The sequence below is a fragment of the Scleropages formosus genome, chromosome 10 (assembly GCF_900964775.1).
Source record: "Scleropages formosus chromosome 10, fSclFor1.1, whole genome shotgun sequence".
In the NCBI taxonomy this organism is placed as follows: Eukaryota; Metazoa; Chordata; class Actinopteri; order Osteoglossiformes; family Osteoglossidae; genus Scleropages; species Scleropages formosus.
In genome coordinates this window covers 13,107,925-13,127,781 of record NC_041815.1, presented here as the reverse complement: position 1 = coordinate 13,127,781, position 19,857 = coordinate 13,107,925, and the positions used below count along the sequence as shown (strand labels likewise).

Below are 19,857 nucleotides of genomic sequence, written 5' to 3'. Positions count from 1 at the left end.
TGCTTGTGCCTTAAGTGTGTAGCTTTTATACAAGGTTGTTGAGAGGAAGGCTGATGGACTTGTTGAAAGTTGAACTGGAATATTTTCTTTCCTCTCAGCACAAGCATGATTTACTGACATTCCGTAAGAAGGAAAAAGAGAATGCTAGAGTATTAAATTCGGCATTTTACTTAGTTTTATAAAACAGTTTCATATGCACTGGACTATGCAGCATGCTTAATGTGGTTTAACTCTCAATGTAGGTGTAACAAAGGGCAGGTGGGAGAAGTCAGCCCGAAGCCATGACGTGGAGCCGTTCTTCGGTGGGCTCACCACCTGCCGGAGAGACCGTAAGGGGTGGGTGCATTGTGATTTGGGCGGTGGTCGGGGCCGAGTGCCCAGCCGACCCAAACCTCGAGCGCCAACTCTGGCTTTTGGGACTTGGAATGTCACCTCACTGGCGGGGAAGGAGCCTGAGCTAGTGCACGAGGTTGAGAGATACCGTCTAGATATAGCCGGGCTCACTTCCACTCACAGCTTGGGTTCTGGAACCACTCTTTTCGACCAAGGGTGGACTCTCCACTATTCTGGCGTTGCCCAGGGTGAGAGGCGGCGGGCGGCTGTGGGCTTATTAATAGCCCCCCAGTTCAGCCGCCATGTGTTGGAGTCTACCCCAGTGAAGGAGAGGGTCATCTCCCTGCGCCTTCGGGTCAGAGAACGGTCTCTCACTGTCGTTTGTGCTTATGTGCCTAGTGGCAGTGTAGAGTAACCGGCCTTCTTGGAGTCCCTGGAGGGCGTGCTGGAAAGCGCTCCCACTGGGGACTCTGTCGTTCTACTGGGGGACTTTAACGTCCACGTCAGTAGCGACAGTGGCACCTGGAGGGGCGTGATTGGGAGGAACGGCCTCCCTGATCTGAACCCGAGCTGTGAGTTGTTATTGGATTTCTATGCTAGTCACGGTTTAGCCATAACGAACACCATGTTCATGCATAAGGGTGTCCATCAGTGCATTTGGCACCAGGACACCCTAGGTCGGAGGTCGATGATCGACTTTGTAGTCGTTTCTTCTGACCTTCGGCCATATGTCTTGGACACTCGAGTGAAGAGAGGGGCTGAGCTGTCAACTGATCACCACCTGGTGGTGAGTTGGATTCGATGGTGGGGGAAACAGCTGGACAGACCTGGCAGTCCCAAACACATAGTGAGGGTCTGTTGGGAACGTTTGGCGGAGGCCCCTGTCAGAGAGGTCTTCAACTCCCACCTCCGACAGAGCTTCAACCAGGTCCCGAGAGAGACTGGGGACATTGAGTCTGAATGGACTATGTTCCACGCCTCCATTGTCGGGGCGGCAGTTCGGAGCTGCGGCCATAAGGTCTCCGGCGCCTGTCACGGCGGGAATCCCCGAACACGGTGGTGGACACCGGAGGTAAGGGATGGCGTCAAGCTGAAGAAGGAGTTCTATCGGGCCTGGCTGGCTCATGGGACTCCTGAAGCAGCTGACGGGTATTGACAGGCCAAACGGAGCGTGGCTCTGGCAGTCGCCGCGGCAAAAACTCGGGCTTGGGAGGAGATCGGCAATGCCATGGAGGAAGACTTTCGGTCGGCCTCAGAGAGATTCTGGCAAACCGTCCGGCGACTCAGAAGGGGGAAGCAGTGTTCCACAAACACTGTTTACAGTGGAAGTGGTGCGCTGCTGACTGCAGCTGAGGATGTCCTCGGGCGGTGGAAGGAGTACTTTGAGGATCTCCTCAATCCCTCCGACACGCCTTCCGTAGAGGAAGCTGAGACTGGGGACTTGGAGGGGGACTCGTCCATTACCCTGGCTGAAGTTGCTGAGGTAGTCAAAAAACTCCTTGGTGGCAAGGCTCCGGGGGTAGATGAGATCCGACCCGAGTTTCTCAAGTCTCTGGATGTTGTGGGGCTGTCTTGGCTGACACGCCTCTGCAGCATCGCGTGGAGTTCGGGAACGGTGCCTCTGGACTGGCAGACCGGGGTGGTGGTCCCTCTTTTCAAGAAGGGGGACCGGAGGTTGTGTTCCAACTACAGGGGGATCACACTCCTTAGCCTCCCTGGGAAAGTCTATGCTGGGGTACTGGAAAGGAGAATCCGACCAATAGTTGAACCTCGGATCCAGGAGGAGCAATGCGGTTTTCGCCCTGGCCGTGGAACACTGGACCAGCTCTATACCCTCACTAGGGTGCTGGAGGGTTCGTGGGAGTTTGCCCAACCAGTCCATATGTGTTTTGTGGACCTGGAGAAGGCATTCGACCGTGTCCCTCGTGGCATCCTATGGGAGGTACTTCGGGATTATGGGGTTCGGGGCTCGCTGCTACGGGCTGTTCGTTCCCTGTATGACCGGAGCAGGAGCTTGGTTCGCATTGCCGGCAGTAAGTCAGACCTGTTCCCGGTGCATGTTGGACTCCGCCAGGGCTGCCCTTTGTCACCGATTCTGCTCATTATCTTCATGGACAGAATTTCTAGGCGCAGCCAGGGAACGGAGGGTGTCTGTTTTGGTGGCCGCGAGATCTCGTCTCTGCTTTTTGCGGACGATGTGGTCCTGTTGGCTTCATCAAGTCAAGACTTGCAGCGTGCACTGGGGAGGTTTGCAGCCGAGTGCGAAGCGGCGGGGATGAGAATCAGCACCTCCAAATCCGAGGCCATGGTTCTCAGTCGGAAAAAGGTGGATTGCCCCCTCCGGGTTAGGGGGGAGTTGCTCCCTCAAGTGGAGGAGTTTAAGTATCTCGGGGTCTTGTTCACGAGTGAGGGAAAAATGGAGCGGCAGGTTGACGGACGGATCGGTGCGGCGTCTGCAGTAATGCGATCATTGTACCGGTCTGTTGTGGTGAAGAGGGAGCGGAGTCGTAAGGCAAAGCTCTCAATTTACCGGTCGATCTACGTTCCTACCCTCACCTATGGTCATGAACTCTGGATCATGACCGACAGAATGAGATCGCGGATACAAGCGGCAAAAATGAGTTTCCTCCGCAGAGTGGCTGGGCGCACCCTTAGGGATAGGGTGAGGAATTCAGTCACTCGGGAGGAGCTCGGAGTAGAGCCATTGCTCCTCCGCATCGAGAGGAGCCAGTTGAGGTGGCTCGGGCATCTGTTCCGGATGCCTCCTGGACGCCTCCCTGGGGAGGTGTTCCAGGCTTGTCCCACTGGGAGGAGGCCTCGGGGCAGACCCAGGACACGTTGGAGAGACTATGTCTCCCGGCTGGCCCGGGAACGCCTTGGGGTTTCCCCAGAGGAACTGGAGGAGGTGTGGGGGGGAGAGGGAAGTCTGGAGGACTCTGCTCGGATTGCTGCCCCCGCGACCCGGCCCCGGATAAAAGCGGAGGAAGAAGAAGAAGAATATTAAATATATATTAGAATATTTATAAATATAATAGAAATATTCTGGCTTTATTTGGCAATTTATTAATAGTGATTGTGATTAAAAAGTCAGAATTTGCACAGTCCAATCTATTCCTTTCCGTACTTACATATATATCATCTTTGGCCGTTGTGAACATAGTTGTCCCTGCAGTGATTGTGCCAAATATGCTTTTAGGTTTTCAGTTTGACTGGGATGAAATCTCCCATGGAAGGGTCCAAAACTCCAGTGTTTCTCACTCACTTTTTTCCTCCGCGGAGTCCACCGTCCTCCTGCTTATGGCCATTGGTGGCCATTTTCAATCCATTGTGCTATGTGGAAATTGTGAACACCGCTGCACTTAATGTCTGTAGCCCTGAACTTGAGAAGGAGCGGCTTGTTCATGTCCATCTTAGTGGTTTTTGCCTGCTCTTTTGCATTCTGCAGGTCAAACATCATCAGGCCCAGCTACTGCGACCACATGGCCCTTGTTAGGCTGGCATGTGGAAATAAGGATAAGAATGACAACATAGGCCTGGCAGTGATTGTTGTTTTTGTTGGCATTGACATTTCCATCATTGCCTTCTCATACATGCGGATTTTCAGCGTTGTTCTGCATGCTGCGGAAGGGGAGGACAGCTGGAAAGCATTCCACACCTGCAGTACTCACCTGATTGTTATGATGGCCTTTTACCTGTATATTTCTGTCACAAAGCATCAGCATTGATAGTGCAATGGACATTAACACCTTTTTAGGTGTACTGTACATAATTATTCCTGCTACTGTAAACCCCATTATTTATGGAGTCCGGACCAAGGAAATAAGGAATGCCATTCTAAAAATGTTCAAGGTGAGGTCAAATAAAGGGATAAATTTAAATGTGTCAGCAGTGAAAGCTTAATCTACTGTACTTTATTTTGTACAGTAAAATAGTGTAATCGATACCACCCACCGATTCAGATATTAGTTTCAGTTTCTTTTGTTGCCTGCATTCAAAATATTTGTATGACATTACAAGTACACACACACACACTCAATCTGAACCGCTTATCTCATACGAGGTCAGAAGGCTGGAGGGAGAGGGGACGTACCCAGGACGGGACGCCAGTCCATCATAAGGCACCCCAAGCGGGACTCAAACCCCAGACCCACAGGAGAGAAGGACCAGTTTCAAACCACTGCACCACTGCACTCCCCAACAAAAACTGTATGCCATTAATTTTAAAAATAAACTGATAAGAAACTGAAACATAATTGAATTATGCTTTAGTCCCCCTTTTCAGTTTCCTATGTCAAATAAAGTATACCTTTTAAAAAAAAAAAAAAAAATTAGGTTTCCCAAATAAGTAAATTTGGGTCTCTGTCTGTTGACTCTCACGTACACACACACACACACACACATTTTTTGAACCGCTTGTCCCATACAGGGTCGCAGGGGAACTGGAGCCTAACCCGGTAACACGGGGCGTAAGGCTGGAGGGGGAGGGAACACACCCAGGACAGGACGCCAGTCCGCCGCAAGGCACCCCAAGAGGGACTCAAACCCCAGACCCACCAGAGAGCAGGACCCGGTCCAACCCACTGCATCACCGCACCCATAAAGTCACATCAAAATAGTTTTCGGATGAAGAGCATCTGTAGAAGTTTGACAAAAGGTTCAGCTTGGCTGTGGTATGCTGTACCAGTGTAAACTCATATCACAGTTCCGTCACTGACATCAAGCATTGTACCAATACTGCCTGGAGTTGAACCTCCTTCGCCTTACAGTGCATACACTGACTTTAGCTGAAGCCCTATCCAAGACAATTACTGTCACACGGAACTGAGAACACAGGAATAGCTAGTCCCAAGTGCAGGATCGTTTGTCAGGAACCAAAGCAGGGTAGGTTTCAACATGTACGTAATGAGGACCAGTGATAAACAAGGATGTGTCCTAATCACTTCCTGCACCACTGTTAACACAATTAGGCTGCAACTTCTAAATGACCAGCAGAAGGAAAAACAACACTCATGGGTAATCCTTGGAAGCAGGAAACTAGTTCCATCAAAACACCTGAGCCTAATTTTCTAAAACCCTTATACATTAATCAGGGAACACTTGTTCAACAGAATGTTGACTTGGGGGAAGGAAACACAAAAAATCAGGACAATATATAAAGAAACACAAAGGAAGTTAGTCTTTGTGCTCAGCTGTCAGTGTGGTTGGTATTGAGTAACCTTATGGCTTTCAACTGGGTTATAAGCGTTGTGTGACATTAATACTAGAGAGACTATACTACACTGCTGTTTGTTGTTATAACCAGTTAAGTGGCAAATTTCCAATGATACAAATATTTCCCAATTTACGTCTTTCAGTTGTATTTTTTTCACTTTTCTCTACATTTTCTTCAATGCATTTTTGATGTGGAACAAATGCCACTAGTGATTACAATGCTAGGTAGTTGATGCCAATAAAACACACTAAAATAAAATAGGAATATAGGACTTGTTCTGCATGTGTCGATCAATAAAGAGACAAAAAAACTGCATGTTTGTAAGATGAACTGGAGATGCCTTTTTATTTTCAGCTATCTTATACTTGTTTCAATCTTAATACATCTCATAGTCCATGTACATATTACAATAAAGCTTACAAAGTATGTCTGTAGCTACAAAAGAATTTTACAGAACATAACCTGATCTTTGAATGAATTCATGTAGCTGATGCAATTTAGGGTAGGGTGCCTTGCTCAAGGGTACTACAGTAGTAGGAGACATTCAATCCAGCAACCGTGAATCCAAAGGCAGCAGCTCTAACCACTACACTACCAGATGCCTCTATTAAATAACCAACTGAACATTTTTTTTCTGTTAGCAGCTCTTTTGGTGGTCAATAAAGTGCAGTTATCTTTGTGACTCTGCCAAATGACATCAGTGTGCCTTTGGTGTCAGGAGACCTCACTAGATGGCGCAAGGCCCCTGTTTGTGTGGGTTCCATGTCTGAGCTCACGTCATTGTTATCTGAACTGTTACCTGATATATATTCCTTTATCATCATTTGGTCACGTTTGGTCAATGCCTTCCAGTTAGTGTTCTGATTGTCAAGTTTGTGGATCTTGTAATAAACGTCAACTATGTATTTATTTTGCTACTGCTTTGTAACAATTAAACTCTCATCAGTTCACACTGACCAAGCTCTTCTTTCTGCTTTTCATTCCTTCGAAATTCTTTAACAACAATACAACATGTTTGTGTATATTTCTTCTTGCTGTCACATGGAGCTTCTGTGATGAAAATTCAACTTTTTCATGGATTGTTAAATTGTGTAAAGTGTTTGTTCCATTGCATTTGAATTTTTATATGTGTTAATGTCTCACATCACGGTACACCTAGCTCCCTTGGATTATTCGACTCCCTCTTCTCTAGTCTCCGCCCTGCGCCATCACGCCTCTTCAACTGATGTAGAAAGCTGTTGCACAAGTTGTGACTGACCTGCCAAAGACTTTCTGTATGTCTTTGTGACTTGCAGGATATACACACATACAGAATGTACCATAACGCAATACCTTTACCAAATATCATGTACACATGCAGTAAAACCTACCTCTACTTACTATGCTGGTAGCAATGCCACCATAACACATACACCTAACAAACATAAACTAACATTCAGTTGCCATGATTCTCCTCTTTAAGTCCTTGCTTGACAGTGAGAAGGGACTTTCTCTGGAGCTCAAGAGCCCAAGGGGGTTAAATACTGTCCTCATTCTCTTCTCTCTGATTCCTTGTGCAGACTCTAGTTCAGAGTTACAGAAAAAAAAGATAATTGAAACCAGATACCCCAAGTTACAGTTCTCTTATCTCAAGAACTAGTACATTTGTCACAGCCCCCAGACACTGGCTTCCTGCTGCCTTCTGGTTACAATTAAAAATGGTGAAAGGACCAGCACCCAATACCTGCAGAGCCTGGCCAATCCCTACACCTTACCAGAACTTCTGTGCTTCTCCACCTCTGGCCACTTGCTTGTCCAACTCATGAGGGATCCAAATCAAAGGCCTGTCAGACCTCAGTTTCATGAAATAAACTCCCTTGTTTGCTTTGATAACCATATCATATTCTTGCAGTGTATTATAATCTATCCTGAAGGCACTGCTTTCAAATGTCGCAGTTCAAACAAAAGACTGAACATAACACCAATAGCTGACCAACGCAAACTTGAAATATTTAAATTCATGTAAATTGGTCCATATATGAAGCAGTCAATGGTAATGCACTTTTGAGGGATAATTAGGTGTTGACCTTGCCTCAGAGAATTTAAAGGTCTTTGTTGTTAAATGCACTTTTGTACAGCCCAAATTCCAAAAAAAATTGGGACAGTAAGAAAAATGCTAAGGAAATCAAAACTGAGCGATTATTAACTTTACTTTGATTTGTACTCAAACAAAAGCGGTATAAAGACAAGGAATTTAACATATCAGCTGCATAGTGCTGTGAAGATATGCATTTCTTCTGAAATTGCCTGCAGCACGTTCCAAAAGAATTGGAACAGTCGAGTGTTTACCACTTTGTAACGTCACCATATATTTTAACAACACTTAGGTATTTGGGCAAGTTAAGCAAGCATCATTTTCCCCCTTTCATCCATTATGTAGGTCTTCAGTGAAGCAATGGTACAGGACTTTCTTTATCATATTTTGCGCTTCATAATTTGCTACACATTCCCAATCGGAGACAAGTCAGGAGTGCAGGCAGGCCAATCTAGTTACAGTACTCTGCTTAAGCAGTCATGCACTTGTAATCTGGGCAGAATGTCGGGACACCCCTGGATAAAATGGCTTCTGGGTGGCAGCATATGTTGTTCCACAATTTTGTTCATATCTCTCTGCATTAATGGTGCTCTCACAGATCTACAAGTCACCCATGCCATGGGCCACTGACAAATCCCCGTATCATGACAGGCACTGGCTTTTGGACCTGATGCTGATAACAGCTTGGATAACCCTTTTTTCTCTTTGGTCTGGAGAACATGATGGTTTTCTTTTCCAGAAACTATTTGAATTGTTCGCGCGTCAGACCACAAAATACAAGTGTCCTGTGCTGCGGTCCATCTCAGATGGCACTGAGCCCAGAGAGTTGAACTCTTGTTTACTCTTGTCTTTAGCTAGCACTCTACCAAGGGAATACAGAACTGTAGATTTAAGCAGCAGGAGGTCGGACTTGCTGGAATATCAGGTATGTCACTGTGAAGAGGGTTTTGGTTTTGGACTGCAGGAGCCACAGCTTTAAACACTGGAACCTGGAATGTAAAACACTTTTGCCATTTTTTTTATTTCTCTCTGTACAAAAAAGAAAATGCATATAGCTTTTCAAATGATTTTGTTCTTTTGAATTAAATATATAAAGATTGTGAGATCATAAAAAAAATAAATCCTGGGTTGCCTTTTCCAAATCATTAATTTTATCAATCAATAATTATTTCAAACATAATTATAACTTAGGTCAGTATATTTTTCACTTTTTATAGTGTTTAACATGTATGTATCATGTATATCGATGTTTGGGTACATGGTCCTTGAAAGTAGCGGAGAAAGTTCTGTTGTATACCTGTAGATAAAGCTTGAATGTGCACAGCTGTTTGTGCTTTATGATTCACATTTTGAAATAATGCTTTTCTTCAATAGACGAAAAAAGTTACTGCTAGATACTAATTAATTTAAACATTTACTCTCTCGCTTTCTCTAGGTTTTTTTCAAAGTGCCACACAGTGCAGCAAGATGTCGGAATATGCAGCAAGAAATATCTCTCACACGGACTTCATACTAAGTGGCTTCTCTGGACCTAAAGAGTGGAAACAACTTCTCTTCATCCCATTTTTCCTCTTGTTTGTAATGTCAGTCACTGCAAACTCCATGATTATATTTATAATCTTATCGCACAGGGCTCTGCATTCTCCAATGTACCTGCTGATTTGTGTGATGGCTTTTGTTGATCTGGTTATAGCAATATCCTTTGTTCCAAATATGCTTCTTAATCTCCTGTTTAACTGGAACCATATATCTCTGATGGGTTGCCTGGTTCAGATGTTCTGCATTCATTTCTTTACATCAGTGCAGACTACTGTTTTGCTGTGGATGGCCCTGGATCGTTTCTATGCCATCTGCACTCCACTCCATTACAATGAACACATGAGATTCTCTGCATTCCTGAAATTTGTAATTATACCGATGCTCAGAAATGCAGTTTTCATTTCAGCAATAGTTGGCCTGGCTCGATCCTTGTCCTACTGCCAGTCAAATGAAATTAAACACTGCTTCTGTGAACACATGGCATTGGTCACCCTTGCATGTGGTCCCATGTATGTTAACAGTGTTGTAGGACTATGTGGTGTTTTTTTCATCTTAGCAGCTGACGTCCTTTTTATTGTTGTTTCCTATGTTAGAATATTTGTCTCTCTGTTTAAATCAGGCAGATCTAGTCAAAAAGCATTCAGTACATGCATCACTCATATTATTGTCATGTTTGTGGGTTTAATTATGGCCTTAACATCGTTTCTTTCCTACAGAATAAAGAATGACATGTCATCAAATAGTCATATGGCGATCAGTACAATGTATTTGCTTGTGCCTACCTGTTTAAATCCAATAATTTATGGTATCAGGACAAAAGAAATAAGACAGCAAGTAATAAAAGCAATTGGAAGCAAATGTGGACAAATGTCCACGTAGCACTGAAGTAAGACAGTTTAAATAAAAATTACTGATTTACAAACATGTATCTTAACTGTGTTTTTAAAATATTTTTCAAGAGACACGTTTGGTTTGCATACAAACTATTGCTAACTTCAAATTTTCTCAAGGGTGAAATTATTTTAAAATCATTTAGTTAAATTTTTGCAGAAGTCAATGGATCATAGCAATAAAGCAAGCTCTGATACATCCCGAAAAAAATAGTTTTGCCATTTTTGTCGTATTTTTGGGGACTTTTAATTTTTTCAAGAAGACAGAAAAAAAAAACAACGTATCATTATGCATCACTGTTAATGGTAACAACGCCAGATCATTCTGCTGCACAATAGATTCAGCAAAATTGTAACAATATTAAATTGTAAAAAACAATACAGGCAATCAATACACAGAGCAGTTAGCAAACTTAAGTCCATAGCTGTCATTAATTGAATTTCATGACTTAATACTATTTTTACTACATGACTTACATTGTGGGGGGTGTGGTGGTGCAGTGGGTTGGACCACAGTCCTGCTGTCCGGTGGGTCTGGGGTTTGAGTCCCGCTTTGGGTACCTTGCGACGGACTGGCGTCCCATCCTGGGTGTGTCCCCTCCCCCTCTGGCCTTATGCCCTGTGTTGCTGGGTAGGCTCCAGTTCCCTGCGACCCTGTATGGGACAAGCGGTTCTGAAAATGTGTGTGTGTGTGTATTTACATTGTAGGGGGGTGTGGTGGTGCAGTGGATTGGACCAGGTCCTGCTCTCCAGTGGGTCTGGGGTTCGAGTCCCGCTTGGGGTGCCTTGCAACGCACTGGCATCCTGTCCTGGGTGTGTCCCCTCCCCCTCCGGCCTTATGCCCTGTGTTGCCGGGTAGGCTCCGGTTCCCCGCGACCCCGTATGGGACAAGCAGTTCAGAAAATCTGTGTGTATTTACATTGTGCTGTCTGGTCTAGGAGGTATACTGTGCAGCAATGACCAGGTCTGTCAGCAGCATGTGTATGGAGATGAGTTGAGCATCTGTTTATCCTGTGTGTGCTTGTGGCTTAAGTGTGTAGCTTTTATACAAGGTTGTTGAGAGGAAGGCTGATGGACTTGTTGAAAGTTGAACTGGAATATTTTCTTTCCTCTCAGCACAAGCATGATTTACTGACATTCCGTAAGAAGGAAAAAGAGAATGCTAGAGTATTAAGTTTGGCATTTTACTTAGTTTTATAAAACAGTTTCATATGCACTGGACTATGCAGCATGTTTAATGTGGTTTAACTCTCAATGTTGGTGTAACAATGGGCAGGTGGGAGAAGTCATGACCACGCATGTCTTATCCCCTAACCCCCTGACAACCACACATATTTGAAAAGTTACACCCTAAACCTCTGTGTCATATTTTTCTCTGTCAAACACATTTCAGGTCAAGAAACCAAAGTGACATTGCTGAAGAACTTCATCCAACCAACTTGTCCCATACACCAGGTTTATTTTTGTAGGATTTCCAGAATTCTACAAGTACAGGCGGTTGCTTTTCTTACCATTTTCTTCATTTTTTTGCCCTAGTATATATATATGGTAATATTATATATATATTACACACACACACACACACATTTTCAGAACCGCTTGTCCCTTACGGGGTCACGGGGAACCGGAGCCTACCCGGCAACACAGGGCGTAAGGCCGGAGGGGGAAGGGGACGCACCCAGGACGGGACGCCAGTCCGCCGCAAGGCACCCCAAGCGGGACTCGAACCCCAGACCCACCGGAGAGCAGGACTGCGGTCCAACCCACTGCACCACCGCACCCCCCCTATATATATTACAATATTTATAAATATAATAGAAATATTCTGGCTTTATTTGGCAATTTATTAATAGTGATTGTGATTAAAAAGTCAGAATTTGCACAGTCCCATCTATTTCCTTCCGTACTTACATATATATCATCTTTGGCCGTTGTGAACATTGTTGTCCCTGCAGTGATTGTGCCAAATATGCTTTTAGGTTTTCAGTTTGACTGGGATGAAATCTCCCATGGAAGGGTCCTTAACTCCAATGTTTCTCACTCACTTTTTTCTCCGCAGACTCCACCGTCCTCCTGCTTATGGCCATTGGTGGCCATTTTCAATCCATTGTGCTATGTGGAAATTGTGAACACCGCTGCACTCAAAGTTTGTAGTCCTGATCTTAATAAGGAGCAGCTTGTCCATGTCCATCTTAGTGGCTTTGGCTGGCTCTTTGACATTTTGCGAGTGATGCATTTTTTGCCCTTAACAAAGGCTATTATCCAGCAGATGGCGAAGAACCTGCCGTATGTGCTCCGCATGCTCTGCTGCAGGAAGAATGGGAGAACACCAGTATGTCATCCTGGTACACAAGGATGCATTTGTTCAACAACCCAAAACATGGTTCATGAAAACTTGAAAAATGGAGGGAGCATTTGCCAGTCCGAACAGCATTACCAAATACTTGTAATGACCCAGTGCGGTGCTAAACGCCATCTTCCACTCGTTGCCCTCCTTAATATGTATCAGGTTATTTGCGCTGCATAGGTCCAACTTGGTGAAAACCCGTGCTCCATGAACCTGTTCCAGGGCCACTGTGGTCAGTGGCAAGAGATGAGGGTATTTTACCTGTATCTCATGGAAATCGTGACAGTCTATACAAGGACTATTGAACTCTGGTGCTTAATTGAAGCCAGGTGCTGCTGGTTGCGGTGTGGGCGTGGTAGTGACAGTATCATGTGTGGTCTGTGTTAATTTGCGTGACATAATATAGATGTGACTACCCACACTAGAAGAAACAGATAACTGAAATAATTCTGTTGTTGAAATACACACACACACACACACACACACACATTTTCGGAACTGCTTGTCCCATACGGGGTCACGGGGAACCGGAGCCTACCCGGTAACACAGGGCGTAAGGCTGGAGGGGGAGGGGACACACCCAGGACGGGACGCCAGTCCGTCACAAGGCACCCCAAGCGGGATTCGAACCCCAGACCCACCGGAGTGCAGGACTGTGGTCCAACCCACTGCGCCACCGCACCCCCTTGTTGAAATACAAAACATGCAAATTTGGTTGTAAATTATTTGAGCTGCGTGAAGGTTCAGCCAGTTAATACATCGTTTATAACATGATGTATGTCAAATATGTCTATGATAGATATATAATTTCCAGAAGACTTATTCAGATCGATAAGCATTAACCTGAGCAAACCTTCATCTCGATGAGCAGCAGTTCTGCTCCAAGGGCCTCATATTGCTGAGTTTGTCACCTTGTGACATTAAGACTGTGAGTCTCAATATATTAAGTCTGGACTCCATTTATGAACAAGGTATTTACTCTGAGTGTGGTGGCGTGGTGGCGCAGTGGGTTGGACCACAGTCCTGCTCCCCAGTGGATCTGGGGTTTGAGTCCCGCTTGGGGTGCCTTGTGATGGACTGGCGTCCCGTCCTGGGTGTGTCCCCTCTCCCTCTGGCCTTACGCCCTGTGTTACCGGGTAGGCTCCGTGACCCCGTATGGGACAAGCGGTTCTGAAAAGGTGTGTGTGTGTGTGTGTTTACTCTGAATTGAGGTTGTAGAAAGTACCTAGCTGTAAAAATGGATAAATACTGTATTATGTGGGTTGGACCGGGTCCTGCTCTTTGGTGGGTCTGAGGTTCGAGACCTGCTGGGGGTGCCTTGCGATGGACTGGCATCCTGTCCTGGTTGTGTCCCCTCCTCCAGCCTTTTGCTCTGGGTTAGGCTCTGGCTCCCCGTGACCCCATATGGAACAAGCGGTTCAGACAATGTGTGTGTGTACTGTATTATGTATTATACAAACCTAATATGGTTAGTCACAATGAAAAAGGTGTCACTATCACTGGGTGTTAATATGACAGATGAAAAATTCAAGGGATGCCATTCTGGGTTCACCTAGCTCTGTCAGTGCAGGGGAGCTCAGTATACTCAAAGCGCAATTCCCAGCCCTGTAAAGGGTTGAAAAGCTCATTTCATTTCACAGATTGTTGATCAGCCTTCTATTGAATCACCTCTAATTTGTGTTGCATAGTGATTCCTGTTCTTCTGTAATTACGTTTCTTCAAGTCCAGTTCACCTGTGCGCTCCCATGAATCATCTCACAAGCCCTAGACTCTCCTTGTCACCAGATCTGTGTTCCCTCATCTGGCAAGTTGTCCAGCCTCATCCTGGTGTGAAAAGTGCATATATTGTCAATCCAGTGAAAGAGAAGGCCATAAAACCGAATAGAATTTATTTTCCCTTGTTGGTGTCGCTCTTGCTTCTCTCAGTTGTTGCTGTAGTTTGCAGTAATGCTGAGACCTGGAAGGGAAATCCATAAACATACACCAAAAGTCACTTTTGGAGTGGCTTAAAAAGCAACATGGGTAATGCAATGTGATGGCGTAGCCCCGTCAAAGGCCAGACTGCAATCCAGTTGAGAAATTACAGCACAAAAAGTATTGATTGGGTCAATCTTTCTGCGTTCAGTTGTGTATGTTTCACTTTGACATTACACACGCGCGCACACACACTATTTGAAAGCAATTGTCCCGAGTGGGGTTGCGGTGAGCCGGAGCTTAATGAGAGGACACACCCAGAATGGGATGCCAGCCCATCGCAAAGTACCCCATGGGGGACTAGAAGCCCAGACCTGCCAGAGTGGGACCCGACCAAGCCCATTGCACCACCGCGCCCCCTGACGTTAGAGACGACTTTCTTAAATACGACATTGTTCCATGCTGGTCTCGGCAAGCATTTTTTTTGCTTTCTGCAGTTATTTACAATGAGGTCAGTTTTTTAGTGTATTCTTAGAATTTTTACCTCCAGTAGTAATTACTAACCTCTGGTTTTAAAGGGGTTATTGACTTTTCTTGGCTCAATTGCAATTATTTATTTTGCCGACACTTTTCTCCAATTATTTATCCATTTATACGGCTAGACATTTTTTTTTTAAGCGGAACAATTTAGGGTAGGGTGCCTTGGTCAAGGGTACTACAGTAGTAGGTGACATTCAATCCAGCAACCATGGATCCAAAGGCAGCAGATTTAACCACTACACTACGAGTTGCCTCTATTAAATAACCAACTGAACACTTTTTTCTGTTAGTTTCTTTTTTGGTGGTCATTAGAACGCAGTTATCTTTAGGACACTGCCAATGACATCAGTGTGCCTTTGGTGTCAGGAGACCTCACTAGATGGCGCCAGGTCCCTGTTTGTGTGTGTTCTATGTCTGATCGCTCACGTCATTGTTCATACACCTATTCTCTATTCCTTTATCATCATTTGGTCACGTTTGGTCAATGCCTTCCAGTTAGTGTTCTGATTGTCAAGCTTGTGGATCTTGTAATAAACGTCAACTATGTATTTATTTTTGCCACTGCTCTGTAACAGTTAAACTCTCATCAGTTCACACTAACCAAGCTCTTCATCCTGCTTTTCATTCCTTGGAAATTCTTTAACAATACAACATGTTTGTGTATATTTCTTCTTGCTGTCACATGGAGCTTCCGTGATGAAAATTCAACTTTTTCATGGATTGTTAAATTGTGTAAAGTGTTTGTTCCATTGCATTTGAATTTTTATATGTGTTAATGTCTCACATCACGGTACACCTAGCTCCCTTGGATTATTCGACTCCCTCTTCTCTAGTCTCCGCCCTGCGCCATCACGCCTCTTCAACTGATGTAGAAAGCTGTTGCACAAGTTGTGACTGACCTGCCAAAGACTTTCTGTATGTCTTTGTGACTTGCAGGATATACACACATACAGAATGTACCATAACGCAATACCTTTACCAAATATCATGTACACATGCAGTAAAACCTACCTCTACTTACTATGCTGGTAGCAATGCCACCATAACACATACACCTAACAAACATAAACTAACATTCAGTTGCCATGATTCTCCTCTTTAAGTCCTTGCTTGACAGTGAGAAGGGACTTTCTCTGGAGCTCAAGAGCCCAAGGGGGTTAAATACTGTCCTCATTCTCTTCTCTCTGATTCCTTGTGCAGACTCTAGTTCAGAGTTACAGAAAAAAAAGATAATTGAAACCAGATACCCCAAGTTACAGTTCTCTTATCTCAAGAACTAGTACATTTGTCACAGCCCCCAGACATTGGCTTCCTGCCGCCTACTGGTTACAATCAAAAATGGTCAAAGGACCAGCACCCAATACCTGCAGAGCCTGGCCAATCCCTACACCTTACCAGAACTTCTGTGCTTCTCCACCTCTGGCCACTTGCTTGTCCAACTCATGAGGGATCCAAATCAAAGGCCTGTCAGACCTCAGTTTCATGAAATAAACTCCCTTGTTTGCTTTGATAACCATATCATATTCTTGCAGTGTATAATAATCTATCCTGAAGGCACTGCTTTCAAATGTCGCAGTTCAAACAAAAGACTGAACATAACACCAATAGCTGACCAACGCAAACTTGAAATATTTAAATTCATGTAAATTGGTCCATATATGAAGCAGTCAATGGTAATGCACTTTTGAGGGATAATTAGGTGTTGACCTTGCCTCAGAGAATTTAAAGGTCTTTGTTGTTAAATGCACTTTTGTACAGCCCAAATTCCAAAAAAAATTGGGACAGTAAGAAAAATGCTAAGGAAATCAAAACCGAGCGATTATTAACTTTACTTTGATTTGTACTCAAACAAAAGCGGTATAAAGACAAGGAATTTAACATATCAGCTGCATAGTGCTGTGAAGATATGCATTTCTTCTGAAATTGCCTGCAGCACGTTCCAAAAGAATTGGAACAGTCGAGTGTTTACCACTTTGTAACGTCACCATATCTTTTAACAACACTTAGGTATTTGGGCAAGTTAAGCAAGCATCATTTTCCCCCTTTCATCCATTATGTAGGTCTTCGGTGAAGCAATGGTACAGGACTTTCTTTACCGTATTTTGCGCTTCAGAATTTGCTACACATTCCCAATCGGAGACAAGTCAGGAGTGCAGGCAGGCCAATCTAGTTACAGTACTCTGCTTAAGCAGACATGCACTTGTAATCTGGGCAGAATGTCGGGACACCCCTGGATAAAATGGCTTCTGGGTGGCAGCATATGTTGTTCCACAATTTTGTTCATATCTCTCTGCATTAATGGTGCTCTCACAGATCTACAAGTCACCCATGCCATGGGCCACTGACAAATCCCCGTATCATGACAGGCACTGGCTTTTGGACCTGATGCTGATAACAGCTTGGATAACCCTTTTTTCTCTTTGGTCTGGAGTACATGACGGTTTTCTTTTCCAGAAACAATTTGAATTGTTCGCGCGTCAGACCACAAAATACAAGTGTCCTGTGCTGCGGTCCATCTCAGATGGCACCGAGCCCAGAGAGTTGAACTCTTGTTTACTCTTGTCTTTAGCTAGCACTCTACCAAGGGAATACAGAACTGTAGATTTAAGCAGCAGGAGGTCGGACTTGCTGGAATATCAGGTATGTCACTGTGAAGAGGGTTTTGGTTTTGGACTGCAGGAGCCACAGCTTTAAACACTGGAACCTGGAATGTAAAACACTTTTGCCATTTTTTTTATTTCTCTCTGTACAAAAAAGAAAATGCATATAGCTTTTCAAATGATTTTGTTCTTTTGAATTAAATATATAAAGATTGTGAGATCATAAAAAAAATAAATCCTGGGTTGCCTTTTCCAAATCATTAATTTTATCAATCAATAATTATTTCAAACATAATTATAACTTAGGTCAGTATATTTTTCACTTTTTATAGTGTTTAACATGTATGTATCATGTATATCGATGTTTGGGTACATGGCCCTTGAAAGTAGCGGAGAAAGTTCTGTTGTATACCTGTAGATAAAACCTGAATGTGCACAGCTGTTTGTGCTTTATGATTCACATTTTGAAATAATGCTTTTCTTCAATAGACGAAAAAAGTTACTGCTAGATACTAATTAATTTAAACATTTACTCTCTCGCTTTCTCTAGGTTTTTTTCAAAGTGCCACACTGTGCAGCAAGATGTCGGAATATGCAGCAAGAAATATCTCTCACACGGACTTCATACTAAGTGGCTTCTCTGGACCTAAAGAGTGGAAACAACTTCTCTTCATCCCATTTTTCCTCTTGTTTGTAATGTCAGTCACTGCAAACTCCATGATTATATTTATAATCTTATCGCACAGGGCTTTGCATTCTCCAATGTACCTGCTGATTTGTGTGATGGCTTTTGTTGATCTGGTTATAGCAATATCCTTTGTTCCAAATATGCTTCTTAATCTCCTGTTTAACTGGAACCATATATCTCTGATTGGTTGCCTGGTTCAGATGTTCTGCATTCATTTCTTTACATCAGTGCAGACTACTATCTTGCTGTGGATGGCCCTGGATCGTTTCTACGCCATCTGCACTCCACTCCATTACAATGAACACATGAGATTCTCTGCATTCCTGAAATTTGTAATTATACCGATGCTCAGAAATGCAGTTTTCATTTCAGCAATAGTTGGCCTAGCTCGATCTTTGTCATATTGCCAGTCCAATGAGATTAAGCACTGCTTCTGTGAACACATGGCATTGGTCACCCTTGCATGTGGTCCCATATATGTTAACAGTGTTGTAGGACTATGTGGTGTTTTTTTCATCTCAACAGCTGATATCCTTTTAATTGCTCTTTCATATGTTAGAATATTTGTCTCTCTGTTTAAATCAGGCAGATCCAGTCAAAAAGCATTCAGTACATGCATCACTCATATTATTGTCATGTTTGTGGGTTTAATTATGGCCTTAACATCGTTTCTTTCCTACAGAATAAAGAATGACATGTCATCAAATAGTCATATGGCGATCAGTACAATGTATTTGCTTGTGCCTACCTGTTTAAATCCAATAATTTATGGTATCAGGACAAAAGAAATAAGACAGCAAGTAATAAAAGCAATTAGAAGCAAATGTGGACAAATGTCCACGTAGCACTGAAGTAAGACAGTTTAAATAAAAATTACTGATTTACAAACATGTATCTTAACTGTGTTTTTAAAATATTTTTCAAGAGACACGTTTGGTTTGCATACAAACTATTGCTAACTTCAAATTTTCTCAAGGGTGAAATTATTTTAAAATCATTTAATTAAATTTTTGCAGAAGTCAATGGATCATAGCAATAAAGCAAGCTCTGATACATCCCGAAAAAAATAGTTTTGCCATTTTTGTCGTATTTTTGGGGACTTTTAATTTTTTCAAGAAGACAGAAAAAAAAACAACGTATCATTATGCATCACTGTTAATGGTAACAACGCCAGATCATTCTGCTGCACAATAGATTCAGCAAAATTGTAACAATATTAAATTGTAAAAAACAATACAGGCAATCAATACACAGAGCAGTTAGCAAACTTAAGTCCATAGCTGTCATTAATTGAATTTCATGACTTAATACTATTTTTACTACATGACTTACATTGTGGGGGGTGTGGTGGTGCAGTGGGTTGGACCACAGTCCTGCTGTCCGGTGGGTCTGGGGTTTGAGTCCCGCTTTGGGTACCTTGCGACGGACTGGCGTCCCATCCTGGGTGTGTCCCCTCCCCCTCTGGCCTTATGCCCTGTGTTGCTGGGTAGGCTCCAGTTCCCTGCGACCCTGTATGGGACAAGCGGTTCTGAAAATGTGTGTGTGTGTGTATTTACATTGTAGGGGGGTGTGGTGGTGCAGTGGATTGGACCAGGTCCTGCTCTCCAGTGGGTCTGGGGTTCGAGTCCCGCTTGGGGTGCCTTGCAACGCACTGGCATCCTGTCCTGGGTGTGTCCCCTCCCCCTCCGGCCTTATGCCCTGTGTTGCCGGGTAGGCTCCG

The 19,857-nt window shown here is 43.9% G+C and overlaps 2 protein-coding genes and 1 pseudogene across 2 annotated transcripts; all 3 read left to right on the top strand.

The window, feature by feature from the left end:
- The first annotated feature begins 3,519 nt into the window (after nt 1-3,519).
- On the top strand, nt 3,520-6,776 carry LOC114911641 (olfactory receptor 52K2-like; annotated as a pseudogene).
- A 2,310-nt stretch (nt 6,777-9,086) lies between these two features.
- Nucleotides 9,087-12,645, top strand: LOC114911640 (olfactory receptor 52K1-like). The gene is made up of 3 exons (XM_029255576.1): nt 9,087-10,001; nt 11,380-11,408; nt 12,618-12,645. The coding sequence occupies exons 1-3, from the start codon at nt 9,087-9,089 to the stop codon at nt 12,643-12,645; spliced, it is 972 nt and encodes a 323-aa protein (XP_029111409.1).
- Nucleotides 12,646-18,031: 5,386 nt separating this feature from the next.
- Nucleotides 18,032-18,982, top strand: LOC114911639 (olfactory receptor 52K2-like). The gene has a single exon (XM_029255575.1). The coding sequence runs from the start codon at nt 18,032-18,034 to the stop codon at nt 18,980-18,982; it is 951 nt and encodes a 316-aa protein (XP_029111408.1).
- Nucleotides 18,983-19,857: the final 875 nt, after the last annotated feature.